Below are 24,496 nucleotides of genomic sequence, written 5' to 3'. Positions count from 1 at the left end.
CATTAGTGAACCACAAAAGCTGTTGATAGTAAAACTGAAATAACCCAGCAACTTCAAGGTTATGCTTCTTTCACTTTGACTATGGATGTAGGCGAAAGGTTACAGACAGCATAAATGCTGCAGGGTGGGGGTGGAGGCAGCTAAAGTGAATTTATGCTGCAAAGGCATAAGAGTATGTGTTCAATGTAAACATTTTGTTCTTGACATCAATACAATAAGTTCATATATACCCATCTAATCTCTGCTAAATTCTGCCAGTACCTACTGGTGGAATGTAAAATATGTCAGTGCATTACCAGGGGCCTCCCAAATTTGCCCCTTCCTTCCTAAAAAGGTTGAATTCAAGTATTCTGGCTATGATACAAAGTATCCAGCCAACAACTTGCCTTATGATGTAGACTGATTAAATTTTCAAGCTATAAATTAGGAGTCTCAGGAAGTGTTCAAATATGTACTTAATCTGGGAACAACGTGTGGCGAGGTGCTGCACAGATCACATTATAGAGAACAAATGAAATAGAATCAATAACATTACTGCATAAAATTTTTATCTCCTAGACGCCAAGAATTATGGACATGAATCATTTATTCCACATAAGGCAACTATGAGCATGAGTGCAGTAAACAAAGAAAGGAAGTGAAAAATCCAAAGGAAACAAGGGTGGCGAGAGGGAGGAGAAAATTTAACGGCTAAATATAATTGCCTAAGTTAGAACTGGTCAACTGCCACAAGGAACAATGCTGTAAATCTTATGAAAATAACTATATGGGATTTTTTTTAAATCACTCAAATAGTGGGAATTATTCTCAATTCTCAAATAATGCTAAACCTTTCAAAAGGCATTATCGGCTTTTTAAGCCTTAACAGTGCTAGCAAGGCTTATCATATCAAAGTCTATATCATTACCCCCAAAAGTTATACAGGAGAGGGTACAAAGGAACGACAAAGACGCGAACAAAGTCCACGAAAGAGAAAGTGGATAGAGAAGTAGGAAAATAAATAGCAGGAGTACTCTCAGTGGCTGCCTCCAGTGGGGTTCCAGTGTCAGGTACTTATCCTATCCCACAGCAAAGGGGTTCCTAATGAGAGAGATGAAGGCCAGAGAAGGGATCAAAAATTTAGGCCCAATTATTTAATCCCACCCATCACCTCTAAATATCTAAGTATTTTGATAGATACACATTGCTATAACCAGATATTTATAAGGCAATGAATGAGTATCTGAAAATTACAAAATTCATGTACTAAGGCCCATACACATCACTCAAAGAGTCAGGGACTATATTTTTCTTTAACACACACAAAATAAATATTAGTTAATCAGACTCAACAAAAAAGAAACATGACAGCAATTGCTAGCCACAGACACTCCACTGGAGACAAAAAGTGACAGCAAGAGGAGACCAAAAAAACAAAACAAAAACCAAAAAAACACCCCATAAAAAGCAGTCACAGGAACTCAAAGACACAGCAGTCTAGGGTCATTCATCGCAGGGTCAAAGAACACTCCTCACCATGACAGGCTTTAAAGGCACTGCCATACTGAAAAGAGAACAATCTGACACTCAGAGGAAGAACCTCAACTCACCAAGAAAGGGCAAACTCTTTTCTGTTGGCTCACTTCAGGAAGCCAGGGAAGTATTAATACATTTTAGGATAACTTCCACTGGAAATTAGAAAAAAAAATGGTGCCTAAAAAGATAATCCTATTATTTGAGAAACTCAGCTCTTGTAAATAACTCATTTTTTGAGGATTCTAGATAGTCATGTTTTAGTACTCAGCAAATGTGTCAATTTTATAAGCAAAGCAAGTTATACACTAAACATTTTTGATACTCAAACCAAAAAACTCTAGATCCTTAAAGTATCCTAACTAAAAGGTTTGTGCTCAAGTTTCTTTTCCCCTATATTTCAAGGTCTGAAATTTTTGAAAATTTTACATTTTAGTTCTTAACATCTTTTAGGGAGCCTAAAGTAACAAACATAGAAACAGTACCAAATATAGGATAATATATAACTAATATTTAATATGTCCTATAGTACTCCCATTATTTCTTTAAACAATTCAATCCTGTCACATACACAAGTGGGTGACATCTTAGAAGGAGGTATCAGGATTATATTTTCTAGAGCTTTACAATTAAAAAGTGAATTTATAAGACTCAAAAGTACCTATCTTTATAACCATCACCAACAGTGCTAAAATTCATTATTTTCAACCACCTAAAATGTTTTTATATTTTACTTTACTTTGCTTATTCTTTGATTTCAGAGTTTTCTGGTGTTTTTTATTATTATTTTAAAATTATTTACTTACCTGTGAAAACTCCAAGTAATAAGAAATGTATAAATTAGGTAAAGCCCACTTGTTAATGGATTGCCAATACCACCACCTACTGGCCAGAAATCCATAAAACTTTCAGAATTAAAGCAGATCCACTGACTTTATCAGCTGTTAAAGCCATATAGGGAAAAAAGATTTTTACATCTGAACAAATTTTCTGTTTGTATGGTTCAAGCACTATTGAAAAGCCATATGGATGGGACTTCCCTGGTGGCACAGTGGTAAAGAGTCCATCTGCCAATGCAGGGGACATGGGTTCAAGTCCAGGAAGATCCCACATGCTGCGGTGCAACTAAGCCCATGTGTCACAACTACTGAGCCTGCACTCTAGAGCCCTCGAGCCACAACTACAGAAGCCTGCGCGCCTAGAGCTCGTGCTCTGCAACAGAAGTCACTGCAATGAGAAACCCACGCACCGCAATGAAGAGTAGCCCCCTGCTCACTGCAACAAGAGAAAGCCCGTGGGCAGCAACGAAGACCCAACACAGCCAAAAATAAATAAATAAAATAAATGTATTTTTTTTAAAAAAGAAAAGCCATATGGAAGATGCATAAGTAAGTTTATGAGAGCATATGTAAACACACCCTTTCACACTATAATGGGATGACACTGTATAATGTGATTTATTTTCCTTTGTTTATTCTTATGCTTTAAAGCCATAATGTTCTTTAGCTGTCACACCAAAAATTACCTCTTAAGGAGCTTTTCAAAGAGCAAGAACTTCCTTCGTGTGCTATGGCAGGGCTGGGCCTGCATGAATTTGGATGCCGTCCAAGGGAAGGGTATACTGTCAGACAATCTTTGCAAGTGAGCTGGATCTGGAGAAGTGGATTAGGAAGAGTTCCAAAACTACATGGAATAATACTGAACTTTATCCATTGGGTCACACTCTTGCTTTTGGAGCCCTTCCATCCACCACATGGAAGGAGGGTCCACTCCTCATCAACTTACCAACTACATTCCACTGTGGCTTTCCCAGGTTGGGGGAAATGGCTGAAAAGCAAAGCTAAATGAGACAAAATGTCTTTAGGCATTAGATCAATCTACTTGATCAACACCAATAATTTTTTTAAATTAGTGCTTACTGTATATAAAATGTCTGTGACCAAGATGTAGAAATAGGAACTAGATTTACCCTCCCATTTGAAACAACGAAAAAAAAACCAAAAACAAAACAAAAATATCCACAAGCAAACCACATAAAATGATGGTTTTCAAGACACTGGATATCAGACAACAAAGGAGAGTGATCCCTGAGAGATAGGAAACACACATAGTGAACCCTACCAGCAGCCCAGCTTACTACCTTGAGATATTCCAGGCCACAGCAGGAAGAAGGGAGAAATAAAGTGGAGCCCAGCAGACTCCCTGAGCTGAGGAGACCAAAGTGGCTAGAACTGACAGGACAGAGTACCAGAGAGCTGTCCAACAACTCCAGAGGTGTACAGGGAGTCACCCTGGAGTATTAGGTGGAGGAATGATCAGCACATGCAAGTGAGGAAACTATCCAAGGCTAGGGAAAGAACCATCCACAACGATTAGAGGAAACAGTGCCTGGTGCTCGTATGTGGCTAGAAACAATGCCTGCTCCCACAAACCAGGCTGGAAAATCTTGTAATTCACAAGGCACTAGGTAGACTACTCAGGAAGGCTTTGCCTCAGTAGTGGGGAATAATTAGACCCAGATTGAGCACTGCTCCAGATTTACTTAACAAATCATAAAAGCAAGACCCTTCCAGTAAGTTAACTACATACCAAAACAAAGCATTAAGAAGCTTTATAAATATCCAGCACCCAACAAGGTAAAATTCACAAGGTCTGGCACCTAATCAAAGATTAGCAGATATATGAAGAAGCAGGAAAACATAATCCATAATGAAGAAACTAATCAATCAATTAAAACTGACTTATAGCTGACACGTTAGAAGGACGTAAGAAGTTACTAAACAGCTATGAAAACTGTACAGTTTTAACTAAAACTGTATTGTATATGTTCAAAAAAGTTAAGTAGAGACATGGAAGACACTAAAAAAAAAAGGCCCAAATCAAACACTTAGATATGAAGCCTTTCACTTAGATATGGGGTGAAAAATGCACTGGATAGGAATAAGAAATTAGGCACTGCAGAAGAAAAGATCGGTAAGCTTGAAGACATAGTAATAGAAACTATCCAAAAGAAACACGCTGGAAAAAAAAGATTTTTTAAAAAGAAAAGAACATCTGAGAGCTATCGGGATATCATCAAGTGGCCTAATATATGGGTAACTGAAGTCCCCAAAGGAGAGAGATAACATAAAAAATATTTGATGAAATAATGACTGAAAAACTTGGTGAAAATTAAAATGCATAGATCCAAGAAATTCAATGAACTCCAAACACAAGAAACATAAAGAAAACTGTGCCAAGGCACACATTAATCAAATTACTCAAAACCACTGATAAACAGAAAATTTAAAATCAGCCAAAGAAAAAAGTACCACACAATAAAGGGTGCTTGGAATAAATAACCCAAAGAACGTTCAGGATAATACTCCAGTATTACAATTATTCAACTTCTTCACAAGAAAGAACACCTAGAAGCAAAGCTCCTTACCTTAAAGAAAGAATGGATAGCAGCTGTGGCTTCACTGCGAACCCTCAGTATAGAACCCAGAACATTAGTCCTACACCTAAGGTGAGGGTATTGTCTCAGATACTCCAGAGGATGCCTCTCTTTATATTTAAAAGGGAAAGCCTGACAATAAAAGGAAAAACAAGTTAGAAGCTAAAAGAAATACAGTTTTATAAAATCAGTTTACAGGGCATTTGTTAAATAGTAATGCTTTAGAATAAAACTAAGACACTTTCGTTCCTTATTTTTTAACATAACTGAATATGGTCCACGTTAATTCTAACAAGTTAGTAGAACAGTGAGTGAAATCAGAAGGATGGGGGTTTAAATTCAGCTCTACTACTTATTAGCTTTGGAACCTTGGGCAAAGTTACTTATTATCACCAAGGCGAATCTGTTATTTATCAAATTTCTATCTGTTAGCTATCAATCACTACTTGCAAATAGAGAGATTAGGATATAGTTACCCAAAACACTCCACTGTTTGGCATACATGAGTTTAGAATATTGTAGATATTAAACATTATGTTTTCTACAGCTGTATACACACAGCTGGTACTGAATTTTAAAACTGCCCAAATGTCTTGAAAGTCCACAAGTGCTCATTATCAATTAGCACTATTTATCACCATTTATCAACATGTGCTGCTGTTTCAGAACATGAGTGAGGGTCAACAGCTTTCTGTCATCTGAATGAGCAATGTATATTCATAAAAATTTTAAAGGAAATTATGACTCTACCTAGAAAAATTTCCCTGCCCACCCTCATTTTACAAGATTGAGAAGATAGGATAAAAGTTTCAGACCAAAACCAAAGTTTCAATAAAAAAGATAACAGAGAAGCTAAGTAAAAGAACTCTAAAACAGGCTACCAACACAGCTATCTATTCCTTTAGGCCTTGTGCACACATTAATTTATGTCCTATAGAAATAGGTCCCATACCTACGAAAGTGACAATATGATCACATTAATAGGAATCTGGGGACTGTTAGCAGGTTCAGAATTCCCTAATGCTGAATACTTAAAAATGACACTGAAATGAGGGGGAAGAGTAGTGGAAAGCATCAATACCCACCAAGGGAAAACAATTTAAGAAGAGTAAAACACATGGCAAATTTTTAATAATCAAACATCCCTCTAAAAAAGCAAAAATAAAAATGGTTAACATTTCAATTATCCAAAAGAACTAAAAATGAATTTGAATTAAAATGATGCTATTTCCCTATATTCCTCATTTTTTGTTCATTAAATATTTGAAGATGAGTATAGCTAAGCCACAGGGGGTTAAAATGGCTAGCACATAAACTTCAGCTGTGCCACTAATCAGCAATATGACCTAATGCAAGTCATTTTACCTGATTGGGTCTCATTTTCTCCAAATAGAAACTGGATTGATAATCTATGGTTTTATTCCCTCTAACCTCTTTATCAGGCTATACATAAAAAGCTACTAACAGAAGAGTCTTGCAAAAACAGGAATAAACATTTCTTAATGTAGAATTTCTTATCTTTGTTCAGCCTAAGCATCCCCACACTCTAGCACCATCCAACAGGATTTTCTGTGATAAACGGAAATGATCTGTACCTGTGCAATGCAGTACGGTAGTTGCTAGCTGCATGTGACTACTGAGCACTTGAAATGTGGCTAATGTCACTGAGGAACTGAATTTTTAATTTAATTTTAACTGATTTAATATTAAATAGCCATGGGTGGCTAGCGGCTATTGCACCAGATGGTACAGTTCTAGAACATGCAAAAGTAATTTCTAGGCAGAGCTTTCCTAAGAATGTGGTTTGCCCTGGTATGTCTTTCTCACTGCAGCTGACTAGGCATGCTTGTAAAGTGGCAAATCTCAACAGTGACAGGCATCACAGAGATACACAGAGTATTATCACTTAGCTCTTACTCCTAAGGCTCCACCATCTACATAAATACTTTTGCTACTCTTTCTACATTCCTCAGTCTATAGCTTGTTTCAATTATCTAGGAAGTCACAATTGAAAAGTTCCAAGTGCCATCTTCCCAATAATCCACTTAAAACATTGCTAATGTTTTAAATTAAGCCTTAACGGCCTCCATAATCGTGTCACAACACATACCTTGGCATCACAATTTCCAACAACTTCAATTTTTTCTGCCTTCAGTTCCACATTTTGCCTTTTGGACAAACTTTTTACCAGCTGCCCTTGAACTTCCACAGAACTCCCAAAGGCCAGTTCTCTGTAATAACAAAACAATAGCATAAACAAGGTCTTACATGTAGCCCTCATATTAATACCAACCTTGCTCTCAGAACATTAAACTATTATTTATTTGGCTGCACCGGGTCTTAGTTGCGGCATGCGGGATCGAATCCGAGCCCCCTGCATTAGGAGCATGGAGTCTTAACCACTGGACCACCAGGGAAGTCCCTAAACCATTTAATGATAGAAGATTTTTCCTTTAATTGGGTTGAGAGCTGCACATAGTTGAGAGAGAAGCAAAGGATAGGTGGGGGATATTGTCATATGAAGATGTTAGAGACAGGAGAAAAGGATCTTGATTCTAAGTATTTGGACTTGAGCCTCAAAGCTATGAAAAGCAAATTTATTTAGAAAGATCACTGAGGGGGCAATATGAACACTTGGATTAGGGAAATGGGGAACAGAGGAGATGAAAAAAAATCAAAGTACTCTTAAAAACAAACAAACAAAAAAAACTCACCTACTGTCAAAGCTTGAATCTGCTACAACCTGAAGGCTTTCCAAAGATGACCCATCATTTACATGCAGGAACAAGACTTCCTTCTGGGATCGGACTGAACGAATCCATCCCTAATGAGAAATATTTCTAAATGTGAGTTTAAAATACAAACACTTTATATTTTCATTACACATACACACAGAGGACTAAATGAAAAAAAAATAAGTCTTCATAATCCTGCCTCAACAAATCAATTGCTTTTAGTTTACCAATATGCATATATAATTTTATATGGTTCTCATCACAGTGAAATACAGCTTTGGCATTCCACCTATTTTGTTGTCATTTTGTTAACAAAGCTCATCATTCTGAATAAGACGTCCCAAATCCTGTTAGGTTGATGAGCCTAATTCACATAACCAATCCCCCTAATATTCCAGGTTTTCTTCCTGCCCCTGCCCCTCTCCCCCACCATTACACATAACAGGGCACATATTTTGGTTCCTTTCTCCTTTTATATCAAATTCCCAGAAGGGAGATTATGTAGTTATAGACTAGAAACATCTTTATGGGGTTTTCTTTTTTACAAAGTATCATACTAATTCTCAAGAAACTTATTATGATCATATTAAGTAGCACATAAACTTTCAAAGACACTCTGAATTTAAATGACAGGTATGCATGAGTACAAATGAGATGTCTTCAAGTAGAATACTAAAAACAGCTCTCTCACAGATGACAACCTCTATGCTAGTTAAATTTAACTAGCATAGAGGTTGAGAGAATATTCTAGCAGCCTCTGAACAACTGTGAAACAGTTGATGGTGTTCGGTTAACCATCAAACGTGCTTGGGAAAAGTGAAATGATCCTACTTAGAAAAACTGTACTGATCCTGACTTTCTTTGTATACCCACAACACCCTAATAGACACTGTTATTAAAGCCCTTCTATTACTTATTTGCATGTCCATAATATTTTGTGAGTTTAGGAATCACATTTTTAGTTGTACTGAAGGCTATTGTCAGGCACACAGTAGAAAATCCATGAATATTTTCCAGTGGAAGAATATCTATCATGTACTGAACATCTACTATGTGACAAACATTTTACTACCTTCTTCATATACTGTTTCACCTCCTCCTCACAACAGCAATGTGGATTATCATTATTCCCATTTTACAAGTGAAGAATTGAGGCTCAGAGAAGTTAAATAACTTGCCTGAGGGCACACCGCTGGTAAACGGCAGAGCCTGAATTTAAACCCAAGTCTACTAGGAAGCGCTTGATCTTTCTCCAGGGCTACGGTGAATAAAGAGTAAATTGCCTCAGTCTCACATACAAGGCCCTTCATAACTTGAACATGCCCAATCCCAAGCACCAACGCCTTGCTTTTTCCTTGTTAGTGAAAGTTAACATTTATGGGGCGCTGTTTAATGTGCTTCTGTCCTAAGCTCTTTATAAATATTTTTCTACTTAATCCTCACAAGAACTATCACTTTAGAGATGAAACATATTTAGAGAAGTTAGGATAACCTTGTTAAATACTCAAGGTTACCAAGTAGTACAGGTGGAATTCAAACACAGATCTCAGTTCAAAGTTCATGTTCTTGTCAACAAGCTCTTCTGAAATGATATTTCCACCCTATCCCTGGTTCCTGTGCCTGAGGAACACATCCTTCCAGACTCAGCTGAAATGTCACCTCATGCAAGAAGTCTTCTTTGACCTCCTCACACGGTTAAGAACTTCTTCTCTGTATTCTCAAAGTTTTCTATTTATACCACTAATACTTATCACATTGTTGTCATTTCTTGTCTTAGCCATCAGACCAGGGCTGTCTGACAAAAATATGTGAGCCACATATGGAATTTTACTTTTTTAGTGGTTACATAAAAAAGAAATGGGTTAGGGCTTCCCTGGTGGCGCAGTGGTTGAGAGTCCGCCTGCCAATGCAGGGGACACGGTTCGTGCCCCGGTCCGGGAAGATCCCGCATGCCGCGGAGCGGCTGGGCCCGTGAGCCATGGCCGCTGAGCCTGCGCGTCCGGAGCCTGTGCTCCGCAGTGGGAGAGGCCGCAACAGTGAGAAGCCCGCGCACAGCAAAAAAAAAAAAAAAAAAAAAAAAAAGAAATGGGTTAAATTAATTTTAATAGTATATTTTATTGAACCCAAAATATATATCAACATGTAATCAATATTAAAAATACTGAGATAGTTTGCATTCTTTTGTTCTTCAAAATTAGTGTGTATTTTACAATTACAGTACCACTCAATTCAGATACTTCTAAATTAGACTGCACAGCACTAAAGTGAAAGCCTCTAACCTAGCGAGTAGGTTCTGTTTTCATCTTTGAATCCTCTCTAGACTAGCACACAAAGGTATTAATGTATGTCGAATTAACAGATTAATGCAAGAAAACGTTTTGATTTGGATAATAGAAAGAATATGAAACCCAAAGAAATGCAAAGAGGGGGAAATTGGTCATACTGCTAAAAATCAAGGATATGTGAGGACAGCAAAAATAGCTGCATCAGTGTGTTTCAGCAACCTAGTAAGTCAAACCTCCTTGCTTAGTCTGCTCCTTTAAGGAGGTACCTTCTGTGTGGAGACGCTGCAAATGTTATTATTAACAAGAGAAAGGATAGCAACTAACATTTATTCACGGTGGGCCACTGTCCTAAATGTTTTGTAACTAATCTTCAGGACTCTGTGAGATAGGGACTATTATCTCCATTCTCATAAGAGGCAACTGAGGTTTAGAGCACGTTAAGTGACATGCCCATAATTAACAAGCTACTAAGCGGCAGAGATTTAAACCGAGGCAGCTTGACTCCAGAGCTCTTTCAAACTGCTACACTCCACTCGTTCTCCTAATTTATTAACATAAGTTTTATGCAAAGCCCCATTTTAGGCACTGAGGTGGTTAAAAGTTGAATAAAAGGTATGGTTTAGTTGAACAAATATTTACTGCCAGCTACATGTGACTATCAAGACGGGTAAGACATAGTTCCTGCACTCAAGGAGCTATATAACTGTGGACACACGTTATGAGGGACAAAAGAAAAGGGGCTCGTTCATTTTGCTGTATGATTAACAAGTTTACGGGTAATAACCTGTATCATGAAAGCAAAGTTCCAGCGCTTTCCAGGCAAAAGTAACGGTAACCAATGAGAGGAGAAAAACGTGGACCCACACGACTGCCTACATTTTCTAACTTTGCCCTGCCGGTCGTTCTGTCCGACCCGACAGCACAAGGCAAGCCTAGACGTGGACGTGCCATATCAGTCAACGAAAAGGACAAACCCACCCCCTTCCGATACACTAACCTGGACCTTAACGAGCTCCCCACTTGCGTTCTGGGCCCCGAGAGCGTCCCGCACGCTCAGTTTGGCTGAAGGTTTGTGCCTTGGGCAGGGAGCCGAGGAACAGGAACGCAGGGCTCGGAGCAGGCATCGGGCCCCAAACATAGCGCGGCCGCCCCAGGCCCTTCTCGGGACCAGCCCTGATCCCAGCGCGTGCGGACTCTGCCTACAGGAACCCTCTCTTCTCCTCCCCTCTTCCGGGCCGCAGCCCTTCCCTCAGGCACTCCAGAGTCCCCCGCTGGCTCCCTTCTCCTTCACGGGCCCCAGCTCGTGAAGGAGCTCTGCTTTCCCCCTCCCCGAAAGGGCGGAAAGGACACAAGACGTTCAGCGGCGAACGCCAAAAAGAAAGCGCGCGCCTTGAGCTCCCGGGACACCCAACAACCCCGCGTAGCTTCTAAGCTCACGCGCGGCGCCCTAGCTGAAACACGCGCGGCACCCACCCCTACGTCACCACGCCAACGCTAACGTCAACACGCTACGAGGAAGTTCAGAGGGAGCATGCGTACTTGTGACTTCACTTAAAGAGGCGGCGAAGCGGAGGAAGGGGCGGGGTCAGGAGCTGAGATGGGGCGGAGTTAAGACGCTAGGGTTGTAGAGGTTAGCGTTGAAGGAACTAGGTAACCCACTTGGGGCGAGGTATTAGAGTCTTCATTTCTAAAGCTTCCGGGTGATGCTGAGGAACGCAAAGTGAAGGGCAAGGAGTGACTGATGCAGAAGGAAAGCGCACCAGAAGGAGACTCTTGATTGTTGAGAGGGGATCAGTCTTTTCTGAGTTCTGAGAACAGAGAAAAACAAGACAGAGGCCCTGCTAAAGTCACAGTTGGGTGGTATCAGACATCTAAACAGACAATTGAATAAAAGGGTGATCAGTTCCCTGACACAGCCTAAGCGTGGGATGCCAAAGATGGCTTGCTACAGAAGGTAACCCTTTGACAGGTAAGAGTAAGTGAAGAGACTTGGAACGGGGTAGTCAGAGAAGGCATGACAGCGTGAAGCTGCTGGAGAGAGAGTGGAGGAATTGCTGGGCATTGCCTGCCAGAATCTTTGAGCCTCTCTCTTTCCTTTTCCAACACAGTTATCTGCGTTTATTTGACCTGGAAACAATGACCCCTTCATGTATTAGACCACCTTTTTTTTTTTTTTTTGCGGTACGCGGGCCTCTCACTGTTGTGGCCTTTCCCGTTGCGGAGCACAGGCTCCGGACGCGCAGGCTCAGCGGCCATGGCTCACAGGCCTAGCCGCTCCGCAGCATGTGGGATCTTCCCGGACCGGGGCACGAACCCGTGTCCCCTGCATCAGCAGGCGGACTCTCAACCACTGCGCCACCAGGGAAGCCCTAGACCACCTTTTAAACGTATCAAAAAAAATTTTTTTTCTGTAACTCATTGATACTTATGAACTAGTTTTCTATCTGATTAAAAGAAAGAAGTAAGGGCTAGTTACTTCAAGTTGCACTATTATTATACCCATTTTACAGATAAGATAACTTAGGCACAGAAAAGTTAAATGACTTGCTCAAGGATATACATTCTATAAATGTGAGATTTAAAACTGGAAATCTTGGCTCCATCCACTAAACTGTTATGCTATACAGTCTCTCCAAGGTGGGAAATAAAACCATTGTCCCTTCCATCAAGGAACTCATGGTCTAGACATGGAGACCAGCAAGAAAACAGAGAATTGTAATATAAACTAATAAGTACCAATATAAATGTAAAAGCCAAGTGAAGTGGTAGCCTACAAAAGGAAATAAGCTGAGTTTGGAGGAGGATCAGCATTTTGCCAGGTTGGGATGTAGGAAAGAGTGTTTCCTGCCAGAAGGTGGGCAAGAACGGTTGCCAGGAGGGCAAAAAGCCTGGAAGAATTGTAAAACTGTTCTCAAAACAGACTAGAAAATATCACCCATGAAAATACCAAGTTCTTGGACACTTCTTGAACCTTGAGAACAGAAATATGAAAACTTGCAGCTAAAAGCCTTCTGAATTATGTAGCTATGGGACTTAAAAAAAATATGTCTTTGGTATTGGTTGCAAAATCTGGGGAACAAGACAATCTGGTGTACATACCAATGATATGTATCCCAGTTCAAATCTCCTCTTTGACTATGCTACCTTGTCCAAGGGACCAAAAATAGTGACCAGTTGGCTCACTTCCTACCCAGGCCATGTGTTTGTCTTGCCTTCATTCTTTACCTGGTCCTCCCCAGTGTGCATCTTAAGAACTGAAGTCTGAGTCTCAGAGAGTGAGGATCCTAACTTCTTTTACCCTGTCCCTACTACTTGTTTAAGTCAAAGGGTTGTTTTCTGAGCAGGGGACCACTGGCCAGTAGTATGCTGAAGGCAAGGGAAACCAGTGGGTGAAACTGAAAACTAGCGATAATTCATTTAAAATGTAGATCACTGAAAGGTGACTACAGTATTTGTGTGTCTGGTGCTAAGTTCAAGCCACTCTTTGTACTGTATCAAATCATATCATCTTCTTATTTATTTCTATTTTCAGTGTTGGAGTGACACTTCTCCTTTTAGATTCATCATCTTCCAGACAGTTGCCGGAGTGATCTTTCTAAAATGAATCTATTACTGTTGGTAATAATGATGGCTAGCGCCATAGAATCCTTACTATGTTCCAGGATTAATATGTTAATATTAATGTATACTGTTAATATATTCTTCACATATTCACTCATTTAATCCTCGTAACAGCCCTCTGAAGTAGGGGTAGTAGCATCATCCCCAGTTATCAAAGGAGAAATGGAAACTCAGAGAGGTTTCATAATTTGTACCAAGTTACACTGGCATTTGGCACTAGAGTCCATTCATTCTCTTACCCATTGGTCATCCAGTGATAAAGCAACCCTTCAGTTGTTCTCCCTACAACATAAAGAGGACTTGCTTTCTTTAGCATGCATACCAGGCTCTCTATGATCCATGGAGTTCCCTGAAGTGCCCTGAAGTGAGGAACAGAAGTGAAACATCCTTCCTGTTAGCTTTTGATACTGCAGGTGTGTGCAGTGAACACTGTCAGCATTACTTGTCAGCTTTGTGGAAGGTTTTAACCAGGCTTGGCTTGACAGTTTCCAGCTAAACTTGCAAAGCTTCAGAGCTTCTAAAAGATAGGCACTGACACTGATTACCGTACCTTTTTCCCTACTTCCGACCTTTCCCCACACCTAAGACCACCCTGAGTATCCCATAAATACAAGTCCCCTCGCCTTGAGGAGGTGGGTTTGAAGCTTGTTCTCTTATCTCCTGGCTCAGCTACCTTGTGAATAAGCTCGTTCTCTCCCACAAACCTCGCTGGCGTCTCAGCGTTTGCCTCGCGCTTTGGGCAAATGGACCTAGTTCGTCCTCATTCTATTCTCTGAGGCTCTTCGATGGAAAAGTGGGCCATGTACTGGTATATTTGAGAGAGTCGCATCTGGATTGGAATGAAGTGGAATAACTGAAACAGAAGCGGTCATTCAGAGTTGTTGAAAGAATTTGCCTCGGGAGACCTCAAGGAAGATGGCGGAAGAGTAAGACACGGAGATCACCTTCCTCCCCACAGATACATCAGAAATTCAACTACACGTGGAACAACTCCTACAGAACACCTACTGAACGCTGACAGAAGACCTCAGACCCCCCAAAAGGTGGATGAAAGGCTCTTGGTGCTGCAGCCAGGAGTCAGTGCTGTGCCTCTGAAGTGGGAGAGCCAACTTCAGGACACGGGTCCACAAGAGACCTCCCAGCTCCACATAATATCAAGCAGCGAAAATCTCCCAGAGATCTCCATCTCAACACCAGCACCCAGCTTCAGTCAACGACCAGCAAGCTACAGTGCTGGTCACCCTATGCCAAGCAACTAGCAAGGCAGGAACACAACCCCACCCATTAGCAGAGAGGCTACCTAAAAACATAATAAGGCCACAGGCACCCCAAAACACACCACCAGACGTGGACCTGCCCACCAGAAAGACAAGATTGAGCCTCAACCACCAGAACACAGGCATTAGTCCCCCCCACCAGGAAGCCTACACAACCTACTGAAACAACCTTAGCCACTGGGGACAGACACCAAAAACAACAGGAACTACGAATCTGCAGCCTGCAAAAAGGAGACCCCAAACACAGTAACATAAGCAAAATGAGAAGACAGAAAAACACACAGCAGGTGAAGGAGCAAGATAAAAACCCACCAGACCTAACAAATGAAGAGGTAAGAGGCAGTCTACCTGAAAAAGAATTCAGAATAATGATAGTAAAGCTGATCCAAGATTCTATTTCCAAGATCCAAAATCTTGGAAATAGAATAGACAAAATGCAAGAAACAGTTAACAAGGACCTAGAAGAACTAAAGATGAATCAAGCATCGATTAAAAACACAATAAATGAAATGAAAAATACTCTAGATGGGATCAATAGCCGAATAACTGAGGCAGAAGAATGGATAAGTGAGGTGGAAGATAAAATAGTGGAAATAAGTGATGCAGAGCAAAATAAAGAAAAAAGAATGAAAAGAACAGAGGACAGTCTCAGAGACCTCTGGGACAACATTAAACGCACCAACATTCGAATTATAGGGGTTCCAGAAGAAGAAGACAAAAAGAAAGAGACTGAGAGAATATTTGAAGAGATTATAGTTGAAAACTTCCCTAATATGGGAAAGGAAATAGTTAACCAAGTCCAGGAGGCACAGAGAGTCCCATACAGAATAAATCCAAGGAGAAATACACCAAGACACATATTAATCAAACTGTCAAAAATTAAACACAAAGAAATCATATTAAAAGCAGCAAGGGAAAAGCAACAAATAACACACAAGGGAATCCCCATCAGGATAACAGCTGATCTCTCAGCAGAAACTCTACAAGCCAGAAGGGAGTGGCAGGACATAATTAAAGTGATGAAGGAGAGAAACCTGCAACCAAGATTACTCTACCCAGCAAGGATCTCATTCAGATTTGATGGAGAAATTAAAACCTTTACAGACAAGCAAAAGCTGAGAGAGTTCAGCACCACCAAACCAGCTTTACAACAAATGCTAAAGGAACTTCTCTAGGCAAGAAACACAACAGAAGGAATATACCTACAATAACGAACCCAAAGCAATTAAGGAAATGGGAATAGGAACATACATATCAATAATTACCTTAAATGTAAATGGACTAAATGCTCCCACCAAAAGACACAGAGTGGCTGAATGCATACAAAAACAAGACCCATATATATGCTGTCTACAAGAGACCCACTTCAGACCTAGAGACACATACAGATTGAAAGTAAGGGGATGGAAAAAGATATTCCATGCAAATGGAAACCAAAAGAAAGCTGGAGTAGCAATTCTTATATCAGACAAAATAGACTTTAAAATAAAGACTATTAGAAGAGACAAAGAAGGACACTACATAATGATAAAGGGATAGATCCAAGAAGATATAACAATTGTAAATATTTATGCACCCAACATAGGAGCACCTCAATACATAAGGCAAATACTAACAGCCATAAAAGGGGAAATCGACAGTAACACAATCATAGTAGGGGACTTTAACACCCCACTTTCACCAATGGACAGATCATCCAAAATGAAAATAAATAAGGAAACACAAGCTTTAAATGATACATTAAACAAGATGGACTTAGTTGATATCTATAGGACATTCCATCCAAAAACAACAGAATACACATTTTTCTCAAGTGCTCATGGAACATTCTCCAGGATAGATCATATCTTGGGTCACAAATCAAGCCTTGGTAAATTTAAGAAAATTGAAATTGTATCAAGTATCTTTTCCGACCACAATGCTATGAGACTAGACATCAATTACAGGAAAAGATCTGTAAAATATACAAACACATGGAGGCTAAACAATACACTACTCAATAACGAAGTGATCACTGAAGAAATCAAAGAGGAAATTTAAAAATACCTAGAAACAAATGACAATGGAGACACAAAGACCCAAAACCTATGGGACGCAGCAAAAGCAGTTCTAAGGGGGAAGTTTATAGCAATACAATCCCACCTTAAGAAACAGGAAACATCTCGAATAAACAACCTGACCCTGCACCTAAAGCAATTAGAGAAAGAAGAACAAAAAAACCCCAAAGTTAGCAGAAGGAAAGAAATCATAAAGATCAGATCAGAAATAAATGAAAAAGAAATGAAGGAAACAATAGCAAAGATCAACCAAACTAAAAGCTGGTTCTTTGAGAAGATAAACAAAATTGACAAACCATTAGCCAGACTCATCAAGAAAAAAAAGGAGAAGACTCAAATCAATAGAATTAGAAATGAAAAAGGAGAAGTAACAACTGACACTGCAGAAATACAAAAGATCATGAGAGATTACTACAAGCAACTCTATGCCAATAAAATGGACAAACTGGAAGAAATGGACAAATTCTTAGAAATGCACAACCTGCCAAGACTGAATCAGGAAGAAATAGAAAATATGAATAGACTAATCACAAGCACTGAAATTGAAACTGTGATTAAAAATCTTCCAACAAACAAAAGCCCAGGACCAGATGGCTTCACAGGCGAATTCTATCAAACATTTAGAGAAGAGCTAACACCCATCCTTCTCAAACTCTTCCAAACAATATCAGAGGAAGGAACACTCCCAAACTCATTCTACGAGGCCACCATCACCTTGATACCAAAACCAGGCAAGGATGTCACAAAGAAAGAAAACTACAGGCCAATATCACTGATGAACATAGATGCAAAAATCCTCAACAAAATACTAGCAAACAGAATCCAACAGCTCATTAAAAGGATCATACATCATGATCAAGTGGGGTTTATCCCAGGAATGCAAGGATTCTTCAATATACGCAAATCAATCAATGTCTTACACCATATTAACAAATTGAAGGAGAAAAACCATATGGTCATCTCAATAGATGCAGAGAAAGCTTTCGACAAAATTCAACACCCATTTATGATAAAAACCCTGCAGAAAGTAGGCATAGAAGGAACTTTCCTCAACGTAATAAAGGCCATATATGACAAAACACAGCCAACATTGTCCTCAATGGTGAAAAACTGAAACCATTTCCACTAAGATCAGGAACAAGACAAGGCTGCCCACTCTCACCACTCTTATTCAACCTACTTTTGGAAGTTTTAGCCACAGCAATCAGAGAAGATAAGGAAATAAAAGGAATCCAAATGGGAAAAGAAGAAGTAAAGCTGTCACTGTTTGCAGATGACATGATACTATACATAGAGAATCCTAAAGATGCTACCAGAAAACTACTAGAGCTAATCAATGAATTTGGTAAAGTGGCAGGATACAAAATTAATGCACAGAAATCTCTGGCATTCCTGTACACTAATGATGAAAAATCTGAAAATGAAATCAAGAAAACACTCCCATTTACCATTGCAACAAAAAGAATAAAATATCTAGGAATAAACCTACCTAAGGAGACAAAAGACCTGTATGCAGAAAATTATAAGACACTGATGAAAGAAATTAAAGATGATACAAATAGATGGAGAGATGTACCATGTTCTTGGATTGGAAGAATCAACATTGTGAAAATGACTCTACTACCCAAAGCAATCTACAGATTCAATGCAATCCCTATCAAACTACCACTGGCATTTTTCACAGAACTAGAACAAAAAATTTCAAAATTTGTTTGGAAAAACAAAAGACCCCGAATAGCCAAAGCAATCTTGAGAACGAAAAACGGAGCTGGAGGAATCAGGCTCCCTGACTTCAGACTATACTACAAAGCTACAGTAATCAAGACAGTGTGGTACTGGCATAAAAACAGAAAGAAAGATCAATGGAACAGGATAGAAAGCCCAGAGATAAACCGACACACATATGGTCAACTTATCTTTGATAAAGGAGGCAGGAATGTACAGTGGAGTAAGGACAGCCTCTTCAATAAGTGGTGCTGGGAAAACTGGACAGCTACATGTAAAAGTATGAGATTAGATCATTCCCTAACACCATACACAAAAATAGGCTCAAAATGGATTAAAGACCTAAATGTAAGGCCAGAAACTATCAAACTCTTAGAGGAAAACATAGGCAGAACACTCTATGACATAAATCACAGCAAGATCCTTTTGGACCCACCTCCTAGAGAAATGGAAATAAAAACAAAGATAAACAAATGGGACCTAATGAAACTTCAAAGCTTTTGCACAGCAAAGGAAACCATAAGCAAGACCAAAAGACAACCCTCAGAATGGGAGAAAATATTTGCAAATGAAGCAACTGACAAAGGATTAATCTCCAAAATTTATAAACAGCTCATGCAGCTCAATAGCAAAAAAACAAACAACCCAATCCAAAAATGGGCAGAAGACTTAAATAGGCATTTCTCCAAAGAAGATATACAGACTGCCAACAAACACATGAAAGAATGCTCAACATCATTAATCATTAGAGAAATGCAAATCAAAACTACAATGAGATATCATCTCACACCAGTCAGAATGGCCATCATCAAGAAATCTAGAAACAATAAATGCTGGAGAGGGTGTGGAGAAAAGGGAACACTCCTGCACTGCTGGTGGGAATGTGAATTGGTATAGCCACTATGGAGAACAGTATGGAGGTTCCTTAAAAAACTACAAATAGAACTACCATATGACCCAGCAATCCCACTACTAGGCATATACCCTGAGAAAACCATAATTCAAAAAGAGACATGTACCAAAATGTTCATTGCAGCTCTATTCACAATAGCCCGGAGCTGGAAACAACCTAAGTGTCCATCATCGGATGAATGGATAAAGAAGATGTGGCACATATATACAATGGAATATTACTCAGCCATAAAAAGAAACGAAACTGAGCTATTTCTAATGAGGTGGATAGACCTAGAGTCTGTCATACAGAGTAAAGTAAGTCAGAAAGAGAAAGACAAATACTGTATGCTAACACATATATATGGAATTTAAAAACAATGTCATGAAGAACCTAGGGGTAAAACGGGAATAAAGACACAGACCTACTTGAGAATGGACTTGAGGATATGGGGAGGGGGAAGGGTAAGCTGTGACAAAGCGAAAGAGTGGCATGGCCATATATACACTACCAAACGTAAGGTAGATAGATAGTGGGAAGCAGCTGCAGAGCACAGGGAGATCAGCTCGGTGCTTTGTGACCGCCTGGAGGGGTGGGATGGGGAGGGTGGGAGGGAGGGAGATGCATGAGGGAAGGGATGTGGGAACAGATGTATATGTATGACTGATTCACTTTGTTATAAAGCAGAAACTAATAAAAAATAAATAAATAAATAAATAAATAAATAAAAGATAGGCACTATGCTGATACCCCATACTACCATGGAGTACCAGTCAGTGTTCATGGTTTTCATTGTGCTTGAATCTAGTCATAAAACTTTCAACACCCAAAACTTGATTTCAAGATCATGACTTCAGAGTAAAAAGGAACATATAGTACTTGATGCAGAAATTATGGAGACATTAGATGTAGAAAAGAAGTGGATATTGTAAGCATCTTGGGTTTCTCTGAAGGAGCTAACAATCGTAACTATAACTTAACTTGAAAAATGGTAAGGTACATGCACAGAGCATAAAAAGTCACATTTGTAGTTTTGAACTTTCAGAAAAGCAGCTCATAATCTAGAAAGAGAAACTGATGAGTAAATGGTCAATTAAAGGAATACACACAGCAGAGCATTAGTAACCTGCTGTGGCTCACGGGCTCTAGAGCGCAGGCTCAGTAGTTGTGGTGCATGGGCTTAGTTGCTCTGCAGCATGTGGGATCTTCCTGGACCAGGGCTCGAATCCATGTCCCCTGCATTGGCAGGCGGATTCTTAACCACTGTGCCACCAGGGGAAGCCCCTATTTTGTTTATTTTTAATTGAAATATAGTTGATTTACAGTATTATATTAGTTTCAGGTGTATAGTATGGTGATTCAGTATTTTTACAGATTATACTCCATTAAATATTACAAGAAAATGGTTATAATTCCCTGTGCTGTACAATATATCCTTGTTGCTTATCTATTTTATACATAGTAATTTGTGTCTCTTAATCCCATGCTCCTAATTTGCCCATCCCCACTTTCTTCACCCCTCTGTTAACTGCTAGTTTGTTTTCTATATCTGTGAGTCTGTTTCTGTTTTACATATACATTTATTTGTAATATTTTTTAGATTCCACAAAAAAGTGATATCATACTGTATTTGTCTTTGTCTGACTTATTTCATTAAGCACAATATTCTCTAGGTCTGTTCATGTTGTTGCAAATGGCAGGATTTCATTCTTTTATTATGGCTGAGTAATATTCCATTGTATTGAATATAGATATCACATCTTCTTTATCCATTCATCTGTTGATGGCTATTTGGGTTGCTACCATATCTTGGATAGTAAATAGTGCTGTATGAACATGGGGGTGTATGTATCTTTTCAAATTAGTGTTTTCATTTTTTCCAGATATATACCCAGGAGTGGAATTGCTGGATCATATGGTAGTTCTATTTTTAGTTTTTTGAGGAACCTCTGTACTGTTCTCCACAGTGGCTGTACCAATTTACATTCCCACCAACAGTGCACACGGGTTCCCTTTTTTCCGCATCTTTGCCAACATTTGTTGTTTGTAGACTTTTTGATAATAGCCTTTCTGACAGGTGTGAGCTGATATCTCATGGTTTTGATTTGCATTTCCTCTAATAATTAGTGATGCTGAGTATCTTTTCATGTGCCTGTTAGCCATCTGTATGTCTTCTTTGGAAAAACATCTACTCAGGCCTTCTGTCCATTTTTTTTTTTTTTTTGATATTGAGTAGTATGAGCTGCTTGTATATTTTGGATATTAACCCATGTTGGTCATATCATTTGCAAATACTTTCTCCCACTCCATATGCTGTCTTTTCATTTTGTCGATGATTTCCTTTGCTGTGCAAAAGGTTTTAAGTTTAATTATATCCCATTTATTTATTTTTGCTCTTATTTCTTTTGCCTAAGGAGACAGATCCAAAAAAAATACTGCTATGATTTATGTCAAATAGTGTTCTGCCTATGTTCTAAGAGTTTTTATAGTTTCAGGTCTTACATTTAGGTCTTTAATCTGTTTTGAGTTTATTTTTGTATATTGTATGAGGTAATGTTCTACTCGCATTGTTTTACATGTAGTTGTCCAGTTTTCCCAGCACCACTTGTTGAAGAGACTGTCTTTTCTCTATTGTATATTCTTGCCTCTTCTGTTGTAGATTAATTGACCACAGGTGTGTGGGTTTATTTCTGGGCTCTCTATTCTGTTCCACTATGTGTCTGTTTTCGTGCCAGTACCACGGAGTTTTGATTACTGTAGCTTTGTAGTATACTCTGAAGTCTGGGAGGGTGGATACCTCCAGCTTTGTGATATTTTCTCAAAACTGCTTTGGCAATTTGGGATCTTTTGTGGTTCCATATGAATTTGATGGATTTTTGAGTTGTTTCCAGTTTGGGGTAACACTGCTGACAATACTGGAACAGTGTTCCAGTATAAGTAACACTGCTATGAATATTAATGTACATTACTTACTGTACATATGTATGTAGTTAAGCTGGGAATAAAATCTAGGAATAAAATTGCTGTATTATAGGATATACAAACTTCAGCTTTAGTAAATAGGGCCACATTTTTTCTGAAGTATTATTAGACATATATGAGAGTTCCTGTTGCTTCACATTCTTGTCAACAATTAGTCTCATCAGTCTTTTAAATTCAGCTATATTGGTGGAGGTATAGTTGTATCTCATTGCAGTTTTAATTCACATTTCCCTGATTATTCTTTTTGAGCATCTTTTAAATGTCAATTTTTATTGGGTTTTCTTCTCTGGTGAACTAAGTTTTTTGTCCATTCTTCTACTGAGAAGTCATTTTTTTCTAATTGATTTTCTTATTAACCTATACAAGTTCTTATGTGTAGATTTTAGATGTGAGTACTTCTCAGTTACATGCATTGTGAATATCTTCACCCACTCTCTGGGTTGCCTTTATAATGCTGTATTGTTGAAAAATGGCTGAATGGCAGCAAGACTTGACATTATTTGATCCTTTGCTTTGGAAATAGTGTGCAGTTCTTGAAGAAAATGATTAAGGCCCTCAAAATTACCCTTTTGATTTCTTTTAGCAATTTAAGACCAGTATCTTTTATCATTTCTCCTGTCATTTTCTTTTTTTTTTTTTTTTTTGCGGTACGCGGGCCTCTCACTGTTGTGGCCTCTCCCGTTGCGGAGCACAGGCTCCGGACGCGCAGGCTCAGCGGCCATGGCTCACGGGCCTAGCCGCTCGGCGGCATGTGGGATCTTCCCAGACTGGGGCACGAACCCGTGTCCCCTGCATCGGCAGGCGGACTCTCAACCACTGCGCCACCAGGGAAGCCCTCCTGTCATTTTCTTTAAAAATGGATTTTTTTCTATTTAAATGTTTATTTTATTTTATTTTTGATTGCATGGTTAATGGCCTTCTCTAAAATTTCTGTCTGGTCTTCAGGGAACAATTTTAAAGCCTGGAATTTCACTGTACATTGTTTGAAGCTGATTCTGGCTCTTTGCAAATAATTTTGATATTTAACCTCTAAAATTTCAAACCAGAAAACAAGGTAACTCAGAAAAGAAAAATCACATATAGCAGACAGTAAAATCTGAGCTGATCCTCATGTATTCGTATTTTCTTTTGGATCACACAGAACTTCAAAAATTGAGATTAGCTTTTCAAAATTTGTCTTTAATTGACACACAGCTTCATACTGTGCACTCCATCTTGTCTACGGAAGTCTTTTTACTATTATACATACCTACATTTTGCAGCATTTTCCACTGATGAGGTGAGACTGAAAAGAATGGACAATTTTTCCCCCAAAGTTCCCAAAAATGTTACATATAAAGAAGAAATGTTCACAAATGTTCAGATATTTTTTTCAGGGAGGAATACTATATCACAAACACAGTTTTAGTTTATAACTGCAAATAAAAAGCAGATTGGCTTTTGGCCAATTTTATTATTGTTTTAAATTGTCTACAGTTGTGTTATTGGTATGCCACTGCTGTTGAGCATGATCTTTTCTGTAGACTTTTGGCAAATACTTTTTCATTTAAGGAAGTTTCCTCCTGCTCCTGAGGGATTACCTCCCCCCCCCAACTCCCTGCCATGTAAGGTCAGATATAGACAAATAATGTCATGAATAATGAGAGAGATATTTGGGGGAAAAAAGCCTCTGCTTAAAAATACGCAAAGTCAAAACAACATAATTTGCCCTTATGACAAAGAATATGAAAGAGAGGTTTTCCTAGAATCTACACAACCGTCAATGCTCACTATTGGTCTAAAACTAATAAACAATTAGGTAAGCACTTAAAGACACAAAAAGAGATCATTATTTCTGGTTTTTCAAGCAGGAAAAAAATTACTGATGACTCTGTAAACTGTTTTGAACTTTCTATAGAACAAGCTTGTGAGAGGTATATTAGAACAAGGATGGCAAGCTGATTCTACCACCAGAATGGTAGTGCCTAAAAATTC

At 39.0% G+C, this 24,496-nt stretch overlaps 1 protein-coding gene across 3 annotated transcripts in view; it reads right to left on the bottom strand.

Annotated features, from left to right (window-relative positions):
- NARS2 (asparaginyl-tRNA synthetase 2, mitochondrial) overlaps window positions 1-11,429 on the bottom strand; it is a 150,740-nt gene extending 139,311 nt beyond the window's left edge. For all 3 annotated transcript variants that reach the window (XM_060103966.1, XM_060103967.1, XM_060103968.1), the window contains exons 1-4: window positions 10,966-11,429; window positions 7,663-7,772; window positions 7,059-7,179; window positions 4,940-5,080 (exon numbers count right to left, since the gene is read on the bottom strand). In XM_060103966.1, coding sequence (XP_059959949.1) covers window positions 4,940-5,080; window positions 7,059-7,179; window positions 7,663-7,772; window positions 10,966-11,106 — 513 coding nt within the window. In that variant the 5' untranslated portion in view covers window positions 11,107-11,429. The remainder of the gene's footprint in view (window positions 1-4,939; window positions 5,081-7,058; window positions 7,180-7,662; window positions 7,773-10,965) is intronic.
- Window positions 11,430-24,496: the final 13,067 nt, after the last annotated feature.

Source organism: Mesoplodon densirostris, chromosome 7 (genome assembly GCF_025265405.1).
Source record: "Mesoplodon densirostris isolate mMesDen1 chromosome 7, mMesDen1 primary haplotype, whole genome shotgun sequence".
Taxonomy (NCBI): domain Eukaryota; kingdom Metazoa; phylum Chordata; class Mammalia; order Artiodactyla; family Ziphiidae; genus Mesoplodon; species Mesoplodon densirostris.
This window is presented reverse-complemented; position numbering and strand designations above follow the sequence as displayed.